This window comes from Pipistrellus kuhlii, unplaced genomic scaffold (genome assembly GCF_014108245.1).
Source record: "Pipistrellus kuhlii isolate mPipKuh1 unplaced genomic scaffold, mPipKuh1.p scaffold_m20_p_30, whole genome shotgun sequence".
In the NCBI taxonomy this organism is placed as follows: domain Eukaryota; kingdom Metazoa; phylum Chordata; class Mammalia; order Chiroptera; family Vespertilionidae; genus Pipistrellus; species Pipistrellus kuhlii.
The window spans coordinates 1,279,253-1,298,996 of record NW_023425530.1 but is presented as its reverse complement, the minus strand read 5'-3'; the positions used below and the strand labels follow the sequence as shown (position 1 = coordinate 1,298,996).

The following is a 19,744-nucleotide window of genomic DNA, read 5'->3' as shown; positions in this document are numbered from 1 at the left end:
CTAACCAACTGGGAACCACACTCTTCCTTTCTCATTTCCAGGCCTTTGCCGAAGCAGGTCCCTCCTCCTGTGTGCAGTCACGCAGTCTCTGCTCCACACTGACACCCTCCCGTGGCTCCTCCCCATCCCAGTCCCGATGGCCTGCTGCTCTCTGACCTCTGGGAGAGACCAGAGTCTGGGATTTCCCTAGGATCATTGGACCTGCCCCGGCCCGCCCCGCCCTGCCCAGCACTGGCAGGGGAGGGGACTCGGGAGCTGACAGTAGAGAGGAAATTCCCTTGGAACCTGTTCCTCTGCTTCCTGGCCCCGCTTGTGCGCTGGAGGAGAGGCCAGGCCAAGGGCCCAGCCTGCCATGGCCTCGGCCCTGAACCCACCCCGGGCCCCCAAGCCCAAGTGTGCCCTGCCCTCACACTACCATGAGAGCTTTCTGGAGAAGAAGGGCCCCCGGGACCGGGTAAGGTGGGGCAGGGAACCAGTGAGGCACCTCTCTGAGCCTCGATCCTGCCACCTGGCCGAGGAGGGCGGGGTGGGTGCGCGATGGGTCAGGGCATGGGCCGGCGGCTAGGAAGGGTTCTGTCCGTCTATCTGTCTGTCTGTCGTCTGTCTGCCTGCCTCTGTGTCTCTGACTCTTATTTGATCTCTTTCTCTTTGTCTCTCCCAGCCTGTGTCCGTCTGTCTCTCTGGTCTCAGTCGCTGTTGTTTCTGTCTGTCAGATACAAACAGGATCGGGACTTCCTCGAGGAAATGAGGAATTAAATGAATTAGTTCCCCTTCCCCCAGCCCTGAACTTTGTGACCCTGCGCTGCGGGGGACAGGGTTGGGACAGTTGTGAGGACAGTAAGAGCTGGTGGCAGCCTCGTTCAGCAGGACCAGATACTGCTGGCCAATGTGCGTATGCGGTCATGGGTGTGTGTGTATCTGGGTGTGTGTGTGTTTGTGTCCTGATCAGAAACAAGCCCCGCCTCTTGGTTCCCTCTAAGGCCCCATCTCTCCCTCCACACTCTCTGTATTCATCCTCTCCTCCTAGAACCCAAACCAGCCACCGCCTCCTCTTCTTGGGTCTCCGTGAGCCAAGTTCCCTCCCGCCCGGAAAGCACCAACAGGCAGTCACCCATCACCGTGCCACGGCCCCAACGTGCCAGGCCCGGGTTCACATCCACGCTCCACCCCTTTCTGACTCCCAGGCCTTCTAGAGTGATTCTCCATCTTCCTGCTGTAGTTCCCTCTGTTATAAAATGGGTAGGATAGGGCCACAGACGCATTTACATATGTCTTCAGTCAATGTTAGTTAAGTGTATGAATGTATCTATGGATGGATGGATGGGTGAGTGAATAAACTGTCCATATAGGCTATCCTCCTTGTCATTGCAGACTAATTAAAGTGGTTCCTCCTTCAGGAAGTCCTCTCAGATTTTCCAGTTGGAGGGCTACTGTCCTCCTCGGTGACCTCCTGGCCCAGGGTCTGTCCCTCTCCAGGGCCCTAGTCTTTCTTCCTGGAGGATCTCAGTGTCTGTGCTTTCTCTGTCCTCTGGAACACGACATATTAGAAACAGAAGCCGTGTCCCACTTATTATGTTGCCTGCAATAGAGCTGGTTGCTGCGGAGTAGTTGCTCATGGAATATTTGGTGGAAAGACCCTAGAATCTTACAACCTGAGCTGTATCAGCCCCTTAGACATCCAGAAAGTTAGGGCATTTGGAGTTCATAATCCTGGCCGGTGGGGGAGGAGCAGGGAGGACTCTGCAGACCTCCTAGAGTCCAGAACCCTGTGAAATTCTGAGGCGGCGGCCTCAGCACCTATCTGAGCACCTGGCACCTAGGAGATGGGGTGGGTCAGGGACCAGGGGCATGTGTGTGTGTGTATGGGTGGCTACATGGGTGGGTGGATGGGTCAATAGGTGTAAGGGTGGGTGGGTGGATGGATCATCATAAACCCAGTTACGCCACTGATTCCAAGAACAGACCCCATCCTATCAAGGTTCCCTTTGGTCATTTACCAGAGACCCCCAGAGGCTGGGCCATGAGAGCGGAGGGCCTCCCTAAGAAGGCAGCATTTGTTCCAAGACCCAAAGCACAGGAACTATGTGGAAATCTGGGAGGCAGAGTGTCCAGGCAGAGAGAGCAGCCACGGCAAAGGTCCTAAGGCCGAATGGGTGGGTTGGAGGCACCCAGTTGGCCAACTCACCTCGTTCTCTTTCTCCCCCTCTGTTCCCCAGGATTACAGGAAGTTCTGGGCTGGCCTCCGGGGCCTCACTGTCTATTTCTACAATAGCAACAGGGACTCCCAGGTAAGGATCCGAATGAGGGCCCAAGAGCTGGCCCAGCCTTGCCCCCAGGGACCAAGCAGAGGGTACCGGGTGGTGTGGCCAAACCAGGGGGCCTGAGGGACCGCAGGTCTGGTGCTCAGACGCCTGCTTCTGTGCCCCCAGCACGTGGAGAAGATAGACCTCGGAGCATCTGTGAAAGTCACAGATGGCCCTGGTGTACATTTTAACCTCTTCGTCCGGGACCAGGAGATCAAATTCAAGGTAAGTCCCTTGGGGGGAGGAATGGGGCTGGGGGGAGAACCTGCTTCCCCATCGCACCCACCATTAACACACACTAGCAAGGAGTCACACAGAGTCTAACACTGGGGTTGGTGATACCAGGCAAGTCACGTGATCTCTCTGGGCCTCAGTTTCCCCAAATGCAAAGTGGGATAATATATATTAAGTACCCAGAACAAGATACAATACACAAAGATCATCAGTGCCATCATTCAGTCTTCCAACAAATATTAATGAGCACCTACTATGTACAGACTTCCCTCTAGTTGCACAGCAGAGGGAGGGAGGGAGGAGGTGAAGGCTGGGAGGGGACTGAGCAGGTCGTGCAGGGCCTTGTGGGCCATGGAGAGGACTTGCTTCCACCCTGAGGGAGGCACATGATCTGAATCACTTTTTTTTAATGTCGGGGTGATAACATTAAAGCATAACAATCCACATTAAGGACTTATATTCAGACATCATCCTAAATTAACCTGTCATAACTAATTTAATCTCCAAACAGCCCTTGGAAACATGAACTGTTCAATTCCTCACTCCCATTTCACAGACGAATAGACTGAGCCTAATCAAAACGGCTTTTCCCTCCCTCCCCAGGTAGAGAGCCTGGAGTCTCGGGAGATGTGGAAAGGCTTCATCCTGACAGTGGTGGAGGTCAGAGCGGTCCCCCTGCCCCTCTCTCTCCTACTCCGCAGTAGTCCTCCTCAGAAACCCTCTTTTTCCTTTCCACCCTTCACTCCCCAAATAAGCCCCCAGAGTCTCAAACAGGTCTCTCACTGGCCTTCGACAAACCGAATGTAGTCTATAAACATGTTTTGTTTTTCCAACGAAGTGCTAATTTGGTTTTTTATATTTTAAATATTTTATTGATTTTTTTTTTTTTTTTTTTTTTTTTTTTTTTTTTTTTTTTTTTTTTAGAGGAAGGGAGGATAGAGAGAAACATCAATCGGCTGCCTCCTGCACACCCTCTACTGGGGATGTGCTGCAACCAAGGTGCATGCCCTTGACCAGAAGGGAATCTGGGACCCTTGAGTCTGCAGGCCGACGTTCTATCCACTGAGCTAACCCGGTTATGGCATGAAGTGCTAATTTAAAAGTCAGCTACCATCACTTAAAAACCAGGATTTTAGTCAACATTCCTAATGTCTATTTTACTCATTGGTTTCCTACCTGACCCCTGCAGCCTGGAGAGTTTGAGACTACATTCTAGCACCGGCTCTGTCCTCCCCACCACTGAAGTCTCTCTCTGCATCCGCTCAAAACCTCTTTGCCCTTGAAGCGGTAGGCAGCTCTGGAGCCCCCAGGCCCAGGTTCCCATCGTGGCTCTGTCCACACTCTGCCTTCTGTGACATGGGCGCAGCTGCCCATTCCACCGCTGCCCTGATCGCCCCTCAGCTCCGGGTCCCGTCCAACCTGACCCTGCTGCCCGGACACCTGTACATGATGGCCGAGGCCCTGGCCAAAGAGGAGGCGCGCCGCGCGCAGGAGATGCCCTCGTGAGTGCCGCCCCGCGCGAGGGGCTGGGGTGGGGGTGGTGTGAGCGGTGTCTCTAGTTGGGTCTTAAGGTGAATACAGGGCTGCTTCGTGCTGCAGCGGGGTTAGGTTCGGACTTGGTGTTTGGGGGCTGGTCTGGGCCCCCAGTGGAGGGCCTAGGTGCCTGGAGGACTGGACTGTGCGCTTTCGGAAACGGAACGGGGGCTGGGGCAGAGCAGGGCCTCCTGGAGAAGGAGGTGAGGTTGGGTCTCCGAAGGTGGCGATTCTAGGTTCCCTGGGGAGGGCCAACATCTCTGGGGGAGTCCTAGCTGGTTTGGCTCAGTGGATAGAGCATGCGGACTGAAGGGTCCCAGGCTCGGGGTTGCGGACTTGATCTCCAGTGTGGGGTGTGCAGGAGGCAGCTGATCAATGATTCTCTCTCATCATTATTTTTTAAAAATATATTTTATTGATTTTTTACAGAGAGAAAGAGAGAGGGATAGAGAGCTAGAAACATCGATGAGAGAGAATCATCGATGAGCTGCTTCCTGCACACCCACTACTGGGGATGTGTCCGCAACCAAAGTACATGCCCCTGACCGGAATCGAACCCGGGACCCTTCAGTCCGCAGGTTGACGCTCTATCCACTGAGCAAACCGGTTTTGGCTCTCTCTCATTGATGTTTCTATTTCCCTTCCTCTCCCTTCCTCCCTAAAATCATTAAAATAAATAAATATATATATATTAAAAAAAGATCTTCAGGGGAGGGTCTAGTTGCTTGAGGGGCCGGGCTGGTCCTCCAGGGGCGGGTCCAGGTGCCCAGAGGCGTGGCCGGTTGGCCAGGACCCAGTAACCAGCAGGAGGCGAGACTCAGTGTTGGAAGGGAGTGGGGATGTGAACGGGGGTGTGAACAGGGTGTGTGAGTGGGGCGGGGCTGTGTGTGTGTGGGGGGGGGCGGTACGCACGGGAGGAGGCCCGTCCTGTGTGAGACTTGACCCTCTGCAGGTGCTTCCTGAAGGTGAGCCGGCTGGAGGCGCAGCTGCTGCTGGAGCGCTACCCCGAGTGCGGGAACCTGCTGCTGCGACCCTGCGGGGACGGCGCGGACGGCGTGTCCGTCTCCACGCGCCAGACGCTCGGCGGGTGCGCAGGCGCGGCTCGGAGGCCGCGGTGGGGTGGGGTCGGTGGGGGCGTGGTCAGACGTGGGGGCGGAGTCCCAGCTGGGAGGGGCGGGTTTGGGGGCGGGACCAGAGGTCAGGGCAGGAGGGGGCGTGGCCCTGAGGGGCGGGGCCTCCCTCGGTCGGAGCCCGGCACCCAGCCGCCCGCTGCCCCGCAGGTCGCCGCTGGTCCGGCACTACAAGGTGAAGCGCGACGGCCCCCAGTACGTGATCGACGTGGAGGAGCCGGTGAGCAGCGGGGCGGGGTCCAGGGAAGCACACGGGCGGGGGCCGCGCCCCTCCCCAGCGGCCCAACCGGACCCCTTATCCGCCCCCAGGTCTCCTGCGCCTCACTCCAAGCCGTGGTCAACTATTTCGTATCGCAAACCAAGAATGCTCTGGTGCCCTTCCTCCTGGACGAAGACTATGAGAAGGTGCTAGGTGGGTGAGGACCCAGGGCCCAGGCCCGCCCCTCCCGCCTCCCGCCTCCCGCCTGACGGGACGCCCTCCGGTCAGCCCCGGGCGGGCCGCTGCGCCTCCTCCAGGCAGCCCTCTCTGTTCTAGGCTACGTGGAGGCGGATAAAGAGAACGGCGAGAGTGTGTGGGTAGCGCCCTCCGTCCCCGCGGTCCTCTGCCCAGGTGATGCCCCTCCCCAAGGCGGCCCCTGGGGCAGAGAGTGGGGAAACCTGGGACCCACGTGGTGCCTCCTGTGCCCAATCTTGTACCCAGAAATTACCCAGACCCTGCCCTCTGGGGACTTCCAGGTTGTAGAGGGGGCAGACAGAGCTGGATACAGACACTCCCAGCCCTGTGGGATGAACCTAGGGTTGGTACAGTGCCTGGAATAGGGGAGGAAGAGAAGAGGGGAGGAGGGGGGCAGGGTAGGGGGAAGGCATCCCGGCGGAAAGGGTGTTTGCTGAAGTTCCCACAGGATTTCAGTAGGCAGAGATGGACCGGAGGGGGACAGAAGGTGACGTGTAAGAACTACCCTGAGATGGGAAGTTGGGGAGAGTGATGGGAAAGGCATGGCAGGCAGTCCAGCTTGTGGAGCAGGAGGAGCAGCAGTATGACCCGCCCTGGGCTGGGCAGATGGGGGAGGGGGCATTATGTATCTATTCATGTGCACATGCCACAATCACCAACACAGATTGTGTGACCTGAATAATCAGACCCATGTAGACACAGCTCCACACATGCATGAATGCCTGTGTCATGATTCTATTCCATCTAGCACACATGCATACCTTAAGCCACAGTTATGTGTACACAGCACAGATTCAGACACTTACAGACACCTGAATGTACGCATGGAGACAAGTACCCCAGCACAGACGTTAGCATCCATGCACCGTTACACATATTTACATTTAACTTATTCAAACTCACGCAGTGTTCATGTTTATGCTACACGGGGACTTATAAATGGACATGTTTGCAGACACATGTGCACAGGAACCCTTGCCTGTATCCAGGCATGTACACACACGTTCCTGCTCAGAAGCACACAGACCCACCCTGAGGTCTCCCTGCACCACGTGGGTCCCCAAATCACTGCTGTTTCCCACCCACCAGGTGCTGCATCCCTTGCCGGCGGCCCCAAGCAGCTACCTCCGGTGCCCGTCATACCCGCGCCCAGACAGCACACGCTGCCCCCGCTGCTGAACCCGGATGAGGACTATGTGATCCCCATTAAAGATGCCCCCGTGACCGACTACGAGAACAAGGATGGTGGGTGGGGGGCCGGTGGGGCTGAGAGAAGGGGCAGGGGGAGCAGGCTCACGGCCCATGTGGCACCCGGTATCTCTGTCTACGCAGTGCTTTCTCCTGGTTGGCCAGAGGTTCGGAAGCCCAAGCAGTGTCCCCCGGCCCCAAGAGTTCAGGCAAAGCCACACACTGCACCCAAGCCAGGTAGGGGACCCTCCTCCCCAGCCCCTCCCGCATGCGTGGAGGGCCATTCTCAGCCTTTACCTGCCTTCTCCAGAGCCCAGGGGCCTTCCCAGCGGCCTTGTCAAGAAGCCGGCCATTGGCTCGGCACAGGGTGTCTCTGCCACAACAGGTACGGGGCTGGGGGCGGGGGGCTGGGGGCCGATGTGGGAGGCGTGTGCGCCTCACAGGCCTGGGACCTGTGCGGTGACACAGGGCCCAGCACTCTGAGGGGCCTGCGCTTGGCCTATGCTCCACTGTCTCCATCTCAAACCCCTCCGGCCTCTTGAACACTTTTTCATCTCCCGCTGGGGCCCCACATATTTCTGCAGCCAGTCCCAGTGGGTGGGGTGGGGCAGCATGGACTGGGGATTTCTGGGTGCAGCTGATGAATAGGGTACCCACCCCCCAGGGTTGGCCAAGGTGACCGCGGAGCTGGAAGAGAAGCTGCAGAGGCGGCGGGCCCTGGAACACTCAGCCGAGCACTCCGAGGACTAGCGGGCCAGGCTTGGAGCCCATGTGGCACCCGGCAGTCAGATGGTCCCCTCCTCCCAGAATTAAAGTTCGAGTGACCGAGGCCGTGAGTGTGACGTGGCTCAGTGGGGCAGGGAGGGGTTCATCGGCTGGCTCCACTCACTCCTTAAGGTCGGCAGCTCAGGTGAACAACATAGACTGATGAACAAAAACAGACTCAGAGAGAGAGAAGCACCGAACAGACTCTCAAACCTCAGAGGGAAGGTAGGGGAGGGTGGGGGTAAAGGGGAAGAGATCAACCAAAGGACCTGTGTGCATGCATATGGGCCTGGCCAGTGGCCATGGACAACGGGGGGGGGGGGGGGATGTGTAGGGAGGGGTTTGGGATGGGACTGGGGGGATGAGGACAATCATGTGATACCATAATCAATAAAAATAAAAAATAAAAAAGATCGGCAGCCCAGCAAACACCGCCCTCTGACTCTGCCAGGAAAGCCCGTTTCACAGCGGGGAAGGCGGAGGTCCAGAGAGGGCGAGGCGCAGCCAGCGCCTCCCGCCCCGAAGAACCAGCAGCACCCCCGGCCAGTGTCTGACCTTTATTGGGAAGTGAGGGGGAGGAGGTCCTGCCTGGGGCCCACTCCCTGTTGGTGACCCTTGTTAGGAGTGAAGGCTCCGAGCAGCAAGTGAGAAGAGGGTGCCTGGCTGAAAACAGCCGAGACGCGGCGGTGGCCCCCAAAACCAGCCCCGCCGGGCACGCCGGCCTAGGTGAGGCTGGTGTTGGAGCTGCTGGTGGCACTGCCTCGCTTCTGCAGGCAGCGCACCGAGCTGGGGACCTGCAGGCCCGTCGTCACCTGGAAGCTGCCGCACCAAACCTGGGAGACAGGGAGGGGGAGGGGGAGGCTCGGCAGCAGAGCCATCACCCAGAGCCACACACCCCCACCCCCACCCCAGGCCGTGGACGGGACCTTACCGTGAAAGCAGGCAGCAGTGGCTGAGTGAACTTGGCCTTGAAGGTGTGCAGCAGCTGCTTGGTGCGGGCATTGTAGAAGGACAGGAGGCCTGGGTGGAGGGCAGAGGGGCGGGGACAGTTAGAGAGCTTGCGGCAGGGAGATCGGACGGGCAGAGGTGGCTGGAGGGGCCGGTGGGGGCCCAGGGTCACCTTGGTGGAAGTCGCAGTGCACGCCCAGGCAGTCAGGCACGGGGGCGTCCAGCACCTTGGCCTTGTTGGCATGCTTGGCGGTGAAGCTGACCTGCAGCCAGTTGTTGATGTGCAGGCACCAGGACGCCGCGGTCTTGCCCAGCTGCTCGAAGCGGCCGAGGCTGCGGTAGGCCACCCCCACGCCAAATGCCTTGCTGTCCGGCTCATAGTGCACCTCCCAGTAATGTTCCCCGCCGTCGATCAGCGTGTCCCCTGTGGGGCAGGGTGGGAGTGAGAACGGGGTAGGATAAGGTCCCAGGTGCTTCCACAAAGGGGCAGCCACCTAGGTACTCCCCAGACCACAGCTATTCCCTCCAGATACTCCTTGGTCCCCAGCTATTCCTTCCAGGTATTTCCCAGGACTTATCAGCTTCCTCTAGATCACATGTGTCAAACACAAGGCCCGCGGGCCAAATCCGTCCCGCCAGGCCTTGCCATGTGGCCCGCACTGCGCTGTCATCACTGCACTCCGCTGCGTTTCCATCACAATGACAGTTTATGACTGTTCAGTAAACCATTCGGCCCTCGATTTAGGCTGGATTTTAGATTTTGGCCCCTTCTCTGATTGAGTTCGACACCCCTACTCTAGATACTAAGTCCAGATTCTCTCCGAGCTTCCACTAGTCCTTTCAGATTCTCTACAAGCACAAGCTACTCCTTCCAGATACTCCCAGGCCTTAAAAAAACCCTTCCAATTCTTCCCCATGCTCAGTTACTCCTCAGCCCTCAATTCTTTCCAGAAACTAGATAATCCCCAAACCTTTGCTCCTGGCTGATTCCAAGCATTCCCATAGGCCTCCAGTCCTACTGGAGTCCAGACACTTTCCAGGACTCTAGACTCCTTCCCGCTGCTCCCCAGACTCCCAGTTTGCTCCTGGGGTGGAGACCAGATTCTTCCAGACCTCAGCTTCTCTTCCCCTCCCCAAGCCTTCCCACCTTCCCTTCCCACCAACCAGCACCACAACACACGTTACTGGGACCATTCCCAGAGAAGCCTTGTTGATGGCTGCCTCAGTTTCCCCAGCCACAGGAGCCCTGGCCAGAGTTCCCCGCTCTCCTCCCCGCTCCCCCCTCCTTACCTAGCACCGTGTAGGATTCAGCCGTGAAGCGGTCCCGTCCCCCACGACCTGAGGATGTCCTCTTGGGAGATGGAGTGCCTCTGTGGGTGACAGGGCGGGGAGCGCTCAGTTCAGCCCTCCCTCCCACACCAGGATGCTTCCCTGGTCCCCGGGCGCTGCGGACTTCTCATCGGTCCTCGGCAGTACTTGGTCCCGTTCACACACTGGGTCCCTGCTGTCAGAGCATGCCTGTGCCCTTGCTTGTCTGGAAAACCGTGCAGCCGTCAATACCCAGCTCAAAGCCTCCTCTCCCTTGACCCGCTATTTTGGCTCCCCGGCTCCCGGTCCCTCCCTCCACCCAGCCTCGCCCACACGGGGCTGTGTGTTCACGCCATCTTGACCTCCTCTACCAGAGACCTGGGGGGGGGGGGGTGTACCTGGCTGGGGAGTTGACGGGAGACGCCGTCCGCCCCTTGCCATCTTTCTCTCGAGCTTTGATATCCTGCACCTTCCCGCCCATGGCGTCCCACTCCACAGAGAGCTCGTCCACCCGGAGGTTCTGGTGGGATGTGGATGCATCCAGGCGGAACATGAACGCTGGGGCCGGCAGACGCGGGAGTCACAGAGATGGGGAAACCCGGAGAGACACAAAGACAGAGACCAACAGTGACCAAGACAGACCAGGACAGGGACAGAGAACAGAGAGAGACAAGACACACAGAGAGAAAGACACCGATAAAGTCTCAGAGACAGACGGATACAGAGACCACAGGCAGAAAGACAGCAAAAGACACAAGACGGGGGGGGGGGGGGGGGGGGGCAGCCAGAGGAGTGAAGGCAAGGGCTTGTTGTCAAAGGCTTCCCAGGCCTGGGGCCGTTCCCAAACCACTTGTGCTGCCTGTCCTTGGGGATTAACCCCAGGAAAGGGGTGGGCAGCCATCGGACAGGTAAGCTGGACTGGAAAAGGCCGTGCAGAGGTCACCGTGGGAGGCTAGGACGCTGTCCGCACCATGACACACTCCCCAGGTCTACAGAGCGCTTACTCGTTTGGGGGGCGAGGAAGTGTGTGTGAACCACCCAGGTAAAAAGGGCTCAAGAGCAAAAGTAAAGGACAAAAGCAGGTTTACACCAGACACTCAGGGTGCGGACTTCTACTGTGGACCAAGCTCTGAGCTTTCTGGCAGCCAGGGCCAAAAGGACCACAGAATCCTGAAGATCCTCATTTCACCGCAGTCCCGGGGGCCCCAGGAGTGAAGGGTGATAGTCAGAGCCAGGAGAGGGGCGGGAGCCAGTCACCTGGTGTCTCCAGGGTCACTGGCTCGGAGAACTCGCCTGCAACTGCCTTATTGCAGGCCTTCACACGGAAGTTCATGTACTTCATGTCGAACTTGAGACCTAGGAGACAACCGAGGAAATCTCAACACAGACTGTGAGCAGGAGGTTAGAGGCCCGAGTCCCACAGTAAGCCTGCTACAGCAGAGCACCTTGCAAACGACATCTTAACCTCTCAGAAACCTTACCCACATACGCCTGTGGAGCTATGAATTACTGCGCTCTGCACCCAACCCAGACTGGCCAGAATCTTCCCTAGGATGCTGGCTGGTACCGGGAGCAGAGCAGAGCTGGCCAGTTTGGAGGAAGTGCCTCCAGCGGCTATTGCCAGTGCTCTTGGCTAGTCTCCTGGAGAATGCAAGCCCCAGAGCCAAAAAGTGCAACCCCTGGATCTAGCCATACCTGGTTACTTATGCCCCTTCTGGTTGCTCCCCGTTGGTGTTTGCAGGCTCTCCCTCCCCTCTCCCGGTTCCCACCCCAACTGCCTCCCTGTGGATTCCCTTCTCTGAATTCAGCCGTTTGCTCAGCAGCGCCATCTACTGCTCCAGAGCTAAGATTGCCACTCAGAAGGCTTGGATTCAAATGTGGAACATGGCCTAGAGTCCCTCACTGTGTGCCTCAGTTTCCTCTTTGGCCAAAACAGAGATCACATTCCCCATGCTGAGCAGGGCTCACATGAGGATGAGATGAGTTGAGAAATGGAAATCATAAACATTTAACCAAACCCCCCCTGTCTTTCCAAGCAATCAACGAGATAGTAGGTTAATTGCAAATGACCACATGGGTTATTTCCATAGGTGAGCACATTCACATATTCCTCAATACCACATAGATTCCACTATCTACCTAATAGATTCCACTTCCTACCCTGAGGACTCACTCCTAGGAATTTTGTAAAAGGCGAGAGAGTGTGGCGATAAAAAGCGTGCATCAGAAAGCCTGAGACAGAGCAGATCTATACCTGGATTGTGGTGGCAGCGACAAGAATTTGCATGTGGGTTAAACTTGCCTATGGGATTACACACACACACGTGAATGAGGGTGCGTGAAACTGGTGAAATGTGAATCAACACCAGAATGTAGCCATGTCAGTTTCCTGGCTCTACTATTGAACTACAGCTATGTAAGCTGCCACTCCTGGAGGAAGTGGGACATACCCAGACAATGGTCAGCCTTAAAAAAGGAAGGAGTGCCAAAACCAGCTGTGAATGTACTTAATGCCGCTGAGGTACAGCCTAAAATGGATAAGCCCTGCTGTGGTAGCTCAGTGCATTGAGCGTTGTCCTGGCTTCTATTCCCGGTCAGGGCACATGCCTGGATTGCGGGCTTGATCCCCAGTACATCTCTCTCTCTCCCTTCCTCGCTGAAAACAATAAAAATATATTTTTAAAAATGGTTAAGATTGGACAGGAGCACGTCCAAGCCCTTCTTTCCCCGTTTCTCAACCCAAAGGACCCCAATTGCAACCAGGGCAGCTCATCCAGGACTAACCCCCTCACCCCCCGAACCTGTTCCCAAGATTCCCTTTTCTCTTTTTTTTAAAAAGTTTTCACCTAAATTTATTATTTAGCTACACTTACTCCCTCCATGTAAGATGCACTTTTGTTGGCAAAATTTTTCTTCTTTTATCCTGTGCAAGTGTATTTATTCTCCTTTAAATATATCTCTGACTTCTTAGCCAGCCAAAGCATCCCGGCCTAGGCTCATTTCCCAATCTAGACCCTCTCCCGTTGTCCTAGGCCCTTCCCCAGCTTTAATAAATGCCCTCTAGCTCTAGCCTATTCTGCTCAGTGGTTAGAGTGTCGGCCTGCGGACTGAAGGATTCCAGGTTCGATTCTGGTCAAGGGCATGCACCTCAGTTGCAGGTTCAATCTCTGGCCCTGGTTGGAGTGCATGTGGGAGGTAACCAATCGATGCATCTCTCTCACATCTATGTTTCTTTCTGTCTCTCCCGTCCCTTCCACTCTCTCTAAAAATCAATGTGAAAAGATTCTCTGGTGAGGGTTAATAACAAAAAATGACCTCTAAAATTAAAAAAAAAAAGAGGTTAAGATGATAAATGCTATATTATTTTACCACAATAAAAAAGATTGAGGAAAAATGGGGTGTGTTTATTTTGATTCCCACGCAAAGGATAAACCAATAGCTTCTCAGGCCATCTTGCAGGCTGGTGGCTTTTCTTTCCCGCAATTAGCATACTTATTATTAACTGTGTTTGCTAATTACAGACAAGAGCAGGTTGATTGCCGCCCAGGAGCAGTGGTGCTAGTTATCCTGCCAGCAAGGCGCTCCCGGGGTTTCCCTGGCTCAGGATGGCTCTGACACCCAACCCTCCCCCTCCCCCCTCATACCCTCCGCTACCAGCTGGGTGGACTCCCCCAAGCTTTCTTCTTTTAAATATGTTTTTATTGACTTCAGAGTAATAACTGTTATTACTACTTCCTGTTAGAAACATCAACACCGCCTCCTGCACGGATCAAGCCGGCAACCCAAGCACGTGCTCTGCCCGGAATCAACCACCACCTCCCGGTTCGAGGGAGAACGCTCGACCACTGGGCCACACTGGCAGAGCCTCTGCTTTCTCGTACCTGCCAAGGAAGTCCCCACACTGCGAGGCTGGCCCCAGAACACCAGCTCCGCGCGGGGAGGGGCTTTTGTCTGCTTTCTCACTGCTGTAAGGACAGCACCTAGTACAATGTAGTCACTCAATAAACATGAATGAATGAATGAATGAATGAATGATGGAGAATACAGATAGGATGTGGATAGCGGGTGCCTTCTTCCCCCGTGACCCCCCCCCATCTGTAAAATGGTCATAAGCCTGCCTGTTACATAGGGTAAAACGTTTAGCACACAGTGAGCAGTAAGTGCTACTGTCATCAGTGTCCTTGTTATTGCTACTTCCTGCTTCTCCTGATCAGTCCATCCAGGCTGAGTAGTGGGGATCACCCACCCACCTCAGCTGGCTGACAGGGAAGCGGGGCCCGGAGGGATTCAGCGGCACAGGGGCTGGCAGCTGGCCGAGCTGCCGTACCGGTCAAGGTGTACTCCGTCTGCCGGATGCCCTCCACCACCATCCAGGGCTGGTCCTCCTTGAGGCGGGGCGGGCCCTCGAAGTTGGTCCGCCGGTACTCCAGCACGTAGTGGTCGATCTTGCTGTCCTCCTCCGGCATGCGCCACACCAGCGTCACACAGTTGTCTGCCACCAGAGACTCGGCCAGGTCGATCTCAGGGGCGCTGGGGACTGACCAGGAGAGAGCGGGAGGGGTCAGGACCCCGCACCCTCAGGGGCAGGCCTTGCTGAGCCCCGTCCACGGGACAGGCCTCCTTGGGGATGAAGCCTTCCCTGGATCCCACCAGGGGGGACCCCTCGAGTTCAGGGTTCCATCGAAGCGTGAGATGGGGGAGAGAGCTTCTTCAGGGTTCATCCAACCAATGGCTGGGCCTCTTCAGGATTCCACCACTTACAAGTAGAACACTTCCAGAATTCTCCACCAGCTAGGGTCATGGCCTCCACGGAAAGCCACCCCTGTTGGGCGGGGCCTCTGGGGCTCTGCCACCAGGGGCGGGGCTTCCTCAGATTCCACCTGGTGTGTGGCCACCTCGTGGCACCAGGGGGGCTTCATTATGGCTCCACCCAAGGGCATTCTTGAGGTTCCCTTACTCCAAGCCTTGTCTCAGGGCCTCCCAAGCTCCCAGCCACTTCCCTGGAACCCTGGGGCGGCCCCCTCTCACCCGGCAGGAACTTGAGTGCCTGTAGCATCCTCCTCTCCTGGGCAAAGTCCACCATGAGGTGACTCATGTTGTCGCTGACCTTGGCTTTCAATGACAGCCGGAAGGCAGGGGCCATGGTCACCCTGCAGGGAAGGAAGTGGAGGCAGCCTGCTGGCAGGCATCTCGGGGCGGGGGGCGGGGCCCTGGCCTGGTCCTCCGGGGTGTGGGGGTGACTCCCTCCCCCTGGTTTTGGTCCAGTGCTCTGGGCCAAGGAACCCTCACCTGGGTGCCCCCACCGTCATGCCAGGGGCGGGGCACTGGGGTGGGGGCCAGATCCAGTATCTTACCCATCTTTGAGTTGCTTGGCAGCCTAGAAAGAGGGACAGAATAAAATTCAGAGTGTCTAGACTGAATTAGAAAGCCACTGCACAGACAGGAAGACTGAGGTCCAGCGTGGCAGCCATTTGCCGGAGTCCCCCAGCACCGGGGCAGAAGCCCTTGGCTGCGCCCTGAAAGGACAGAAGGGCAAAGACAGGCTCCAGCCCTCCCCCACCCCCGCCCAGGGCCCAGAACACACAACTGGCAGAGTGAGCAAATCAAAAATACAGGACAGCCAGTTAATTTGCATTTGAGATCAACAATGCTTTTTTTTTTAGTATAGGTTATGTCCTAATCTATATTTACAACACACATCAATACATCAATAGGTTCATATATAAATATATCTATTTCTTTTCTTTTTTTTTAATTTCAGAGAGGAAGAAAGAGGTAGAAACATCAATGATGAGAGGGAATCATTGATTGGCTGCCTCCCGCACATTGGACCGAGCCTACAACCCAGGCATGTGCCCTTGACCGGCATCGAACGTGGGACTTTTCCATCCACAGGCCAGCACTCTGAGCCAAACCAGCTAGGGTGTCAATAGGCTCTTAGAAACTGCAACTTTAAGTGAAATGATGAGTGACAAAATCAGCTTTATGGTAGGCTAATTGAGGAAAACCAGAATTAGTTTCCTATAGCCTATTTCTGGTCACAAGAGCATCACCAAACTTCTAAATAAAGACCCCAAACACTTGTACTATTAAACATGGAAATAACTGAGCCGTTTCCAACCTCCTGCTTCCAGTTCAGGGTTGCAGGTGGCCGGAGCCTCTCCCAGCAGCTCAGGCACAAGGTAGGAGCCCACCTGGACAAGCACCTTTCCATCACAGGCGCACTGACACCCACCCAGACCGATCCAGGCTGGGATCGTGTGGCCACGCCAGTCCCCCCACGTGCACAGCTTTGGGAGGTGGGAGGGAACTGGAGTCCCTGGAGAAAACCCACGCAGACATGGAGAGAACGCACACGCCACACACAGCGGCCTCAACCAGAATGTGTTCCCACATCCATGTTATAACAGAACAACTTTGAATAGAACAGTGTTATTCAAGGGCCTGCTGTACTGAATAGTGCATGGGATAGAGTATACTAAAAAGTTACTCACTGTTAAATTTAAATTTCAAATAAATAATTATTATTTTAATATAAATATGTCCCATGCAACATTTGAGAAATACTTATGTAAGCATTTGCAAGGGATATACTTATACTAAAAAAAATTATTCTTTCTTAAATATGAACTTCAGATTAACTACAAGTAATAATTATTTACTTATTTTTAAAACTTTTATTTCTTGATTTTCAGAGAGAGAGAGAATTTGTTGTTCGACCAATTCATTCATACACTGGTTAATTCTTGCTCGTGCCCTGAGCAGGGATCTGCAACCTTGGGTCATTGGAATGATGCTTCAACCACACCACCTGGCTGAGGCCAATACATATATTGATCACACAGAACATACTTATACTAAATATTGCATGGGCCACACTTCACTAAAAAGGTACTCGTGGTGGATGTGAAATGCAAATGTAACGGGGTGTCCTGTATTGAGTAGCAGCCCTACCAGCACGGCCGCTGAGCCCCACCTGCGGGAAGTCTGCACGGTCGGTGGCCTGCAGCGTCTGGTTGGCGGTCTCCAGAAGCTCCTCGGAGCTCTCCAGGGCCCGCGTGCAGGCGGCCAGCTGGTTCTGCGGGTGGCAGGGCATTGAGGGAGGAAGCCTCTCACCCGGTGCATCACGCCTCCCAGGCCTCCCACTGCCTTTGGGGTCAGGGCACCACACCCTTCCCACTGCAGTGGGAGAGGGAGCTGGGGAAAGGCTGGGTGTTGCTCCTTGAAGAATATTAGAACCACGTGGGGATCCCTCCTCACGCACTCCCATGCCCAGGCCACACCTGAGCCCAGGGCCCAGCATCCCCGGGGATGGGCGTGTGGGGTTTAGGAAGTTGCCAGGAGATTTCAATACAGCCCCACCAACCCCGCAGGAGCCATGGGGGTGTCTGGCCATCAGATCTGGGGGGACCAGTGGGGAGGGCTGAGAAGCTGGAGTCACTGGGGGAGAACGGGAGGGAGAACAGCCAGCTGTGGGGATGTGGCTGTGGCGATGGAGAGAAGCGGGTGGCGTGGGTGGGATTAAGAGGGAGAACAGGTGGGTGGGGATTGACAGGTCATGGCCAAGGAGGGGACAGGCAAACACCAGGGAAAGAGGCGGCGAGGCCAGCACCAGCAGGGTGTCTGGCTCCGGACACTGGGAACACGGAGCACCTCTGAGAAGGGACTCAGGGAAAGGAGCAGGTTTGGGAAAAGGCACGAGGACAGCTGAGATCTGTTAACCTGAGGGGTGCCGTGGAGATGGCACCGGGGCAGGGGTCCCAGGGAGCCCCGAGACACACACCTGCAGCTCGTAGGTGCGGCTGGCACGGTCCTGCTTTATCTTCATGAGCATCCCCTCCTTCAGCTCCTCCAGGAGGGAGAAGAGGGACTGGAACTCCGCCTCCAGGTCCTCCTGCACCTTGGCCGAGTTCGCCTGGGAGAGACGGTGCAGCTCTGAACAGCCAGGACTGGCCAAAGCCCACGCTCAGATGGGGAAACTGAGGCCTGGACATGGCAGCCGGGCCCCCAGTGCCACAGTTATCAGCAGCCACAGGCTAGCTCAGTGGTGGGCAAACTGCGGCTCTCGAACCTCGGTTCGCCGCCCTGTTGACTAATGAGTTTGCTGACCCCTGGGATAGGGGCTTAATCACAAGGAACAACAACAGCCTGTAGTTATTGGAATTGAGAGTCTAGCTCCTAGGGCTGCCCCCTCCCTCCCATCACCTGCCCTCACCTCCATGTTCAGCAGCATCTGCTTGAGGGAGTAGATAAAACTCTGGATCTCTTCGTTCTTCACGGCCAGCGTGGTGATGATCTTCCGCAGAGCCTCCTGCCCCCACGGGAAGCGTGTACACACACACACACACACACACACACACACACACACACGGCCAGTCAGCCCCTCCGCCTGGCCCAGCTCCCTCACCTGGAGCTCATCCCTCCAACCTCCAGTGACGCAGGGAGATGAGGGACCATGGTGCCAATGCCCTCAGCAGGAGGCAGGCCCTGGCTGGGGCCCTGGGTCCTACCTTCCCTCACCCAGCAGGTGGACACCATGAAGACACCCATTTCACAGGAGAGGAGACTGAGGCCCAGAGTGAGCCTCTCAACTCTGGGAACAAACTGGGCGGGACCACAAAGCCCTCAAACCTACATTCTGAGGGCGGGGCATGCTAAGGTGAGGGTCTAGCTCGGGAAAAGAAAACCCCAAAGGAAAGTGATGCCTGCAGCCAATGGGGGAGGGGAAAGCCTTGGGAAAGGGATTGGCAAGGAGAAAGGAGGAGGCTGAGGAGAGCGGGTGCCAGAGAGCCCAGGTAAGTGGGGCGGGGCGATGGTCTGGAGGAGGGAATGCTGGGAGGGAAGGCGCATGGGAGGGTCTTGCTGGAGCCTGTCGCTCGGACCCAGGTCTCGGCGGGTCTGTGTCCTGGGGCGCAGGGTCGGTGGAGTCACCTGTGCGGAGCGGGCGGGGCGGGGCGGGGCGGGGACACCTGGCCCGCAGTCCGGAGGGAAGGCGTGGGGGATGGGGGTCAAGGCTGCGCCCGGGATACTGGGCGGAGGGGGGGTGTGGATGGGGGTGGAGGGGATGCGTCTGATCCCAGGCTAGGATTAGGGGGAGTCTGGGCAAATGTGGGGGCTACGTCCCCGATGGAGGGGCTGGGCCGGGCCAGGCTGCGGCAGGGGCGGAGTCTGCACAGCAGAGCGGCTGCGGGGGCGGGAGGGCGCTGCGGCATCCTCCGGTCCCTCGCTCTGGGTACCCCGAGGCGGTCCCTCCCGCCCCGCCTGGTCTTACCCTCTGGTCCTCCATGGCTGCAGCCCGGCTCGGCCGGCCCGGCCCGCGGGCCCGCTCGCTTTCGTCCCTAAGCGGGCTCTGCCGCCGCCGGAGCCAATGGCCCGCCGAGCCCTCGCCGCCGCCGCGCCCCCGGTCAGCGCTCCATCACTGGCCCCAGCGCGCAGGCGCGACCCCCACCCGGTGCGGCAGGCTGGGAAATGTAGTCCCGCGCCGGGGTCTCCGCGAGAAGGGACACCCCTGATCCCTCACCCACCAACCTGCAAGCCCCCAGCCCCAGAACCCGGGACGCACACGGTGGTGACATTGGTAATTGGCAGTGATGGCTGAGCTGAAGGGAGCCTGCAGCTGGGAGATAGGATGTCTGGGTTCGACCCCAAGCCTTGCCCTGTGACCTAGAACCCATCCTAGTCCTCCTGGTGCCTCAGTCTCCCCACTGGACCACCCACACTGCTGCTCACACAGGAATTCTACCGAGGACTGGCCCCTGATGACTCACAACCTTGCATTTGCTGAAAAGCCAAGGCCTTTGCCCAGCGGATTTTCAGCCTTCCAAAGCCTTCTTTCCCTCGAGATCTGGATTCTGCTATTCCGCCTCCACTGCCCCCATCCC

The 19,744-nt window shown here is 56.8% G+C and overlaps 2 protein-coding genes across 4 annotated transcripts; one reads left to right on the top strand and one right to left on the bottom strand.

The window, feature by feature from the left end:
• Positions 1–225: 225 nt before the first annotated feature.
• Positions 226–7,668, top strand: STAP2 (signal transducing adaptor family member 2). Of its 2 annotated transcripts, XM_036459929.2 has the most exons (13): positions 230–454; positions 2,217–2,288; positions 2,430–2,528; positions 3,141–3,197; positions 3,939–4,039; positions 5,023–5,157; positions 5,351–5,420; positions 5,510–5,612; positions 5,736–5,810; positions 6,744–6,899; positions 6,987–7,079; positions 7,153–7,227; positions 7,507–7,668. In XM_036459929.2, exons 1-13 carry the CDS (start codon positions 353–355, stop codon positions 7,590–7,592), a joined length of 1,224 nt encoding a protein of 407 aa, XP_036315822.1. In that variant the 5' UTR covers positions 230–352; the 3' UTR covers positions 7,593–7,668. The 2 variants fall into 2 exon arrangements, with proteins under 2 accessions (XP_045445036.1, XP_036315822.1); XM_045589080.1 differs by lacking the exon at positions 5,736–5,810 and having other exon boundaries at positions 226–454.
• A 483-nt stretch (positions 7,669–8,151) lies between these two features.
• FSD1 (fibronectin type III and SPRY domain containing 1) lies at positions 8,152–19,298 on the bottom strand. Of its 2 annotated transcripts, none has more exons than XM_036459919.2 (13): positions 19,135–19,298; positions 18,079–18,174; positions 17,647–17,778; positions 16,840–16,941; positions 15,218–15,240; positions 14,892–15,013; positions 14,191–14,400; positions 11,121–11,219; positions 10,262–10,421; positions 9,846–9,925; positions 8,728–8,979; positions 8,539–8,627; positions 8,152–8,440 (listed from the first exon to the last, which is right to left on the bottom strand). In XM_036459919.2, the coding sequence occupies exons 1-13, from the start codon at positions 19,147–19,149 to the stop codon at positions 8,330–8,332; spliced, it is 1,491 nt and encodes a 496-aa protein (XP_036315812.1). In that variant the 5' UTR covers positions 19,150–19,298; the 3' UTR covers positions 8,152–8,329. The 2 variants fall into 2 exon arrangements, with proteins under 2 accessions (XP_036315812.1, XP_036315814.1); XM_036459921.2 differs by having other exon boundaries at positions 8,819–8,979.
• Positions 19,299–19,744: the final 446 nt, after the last annotated feature.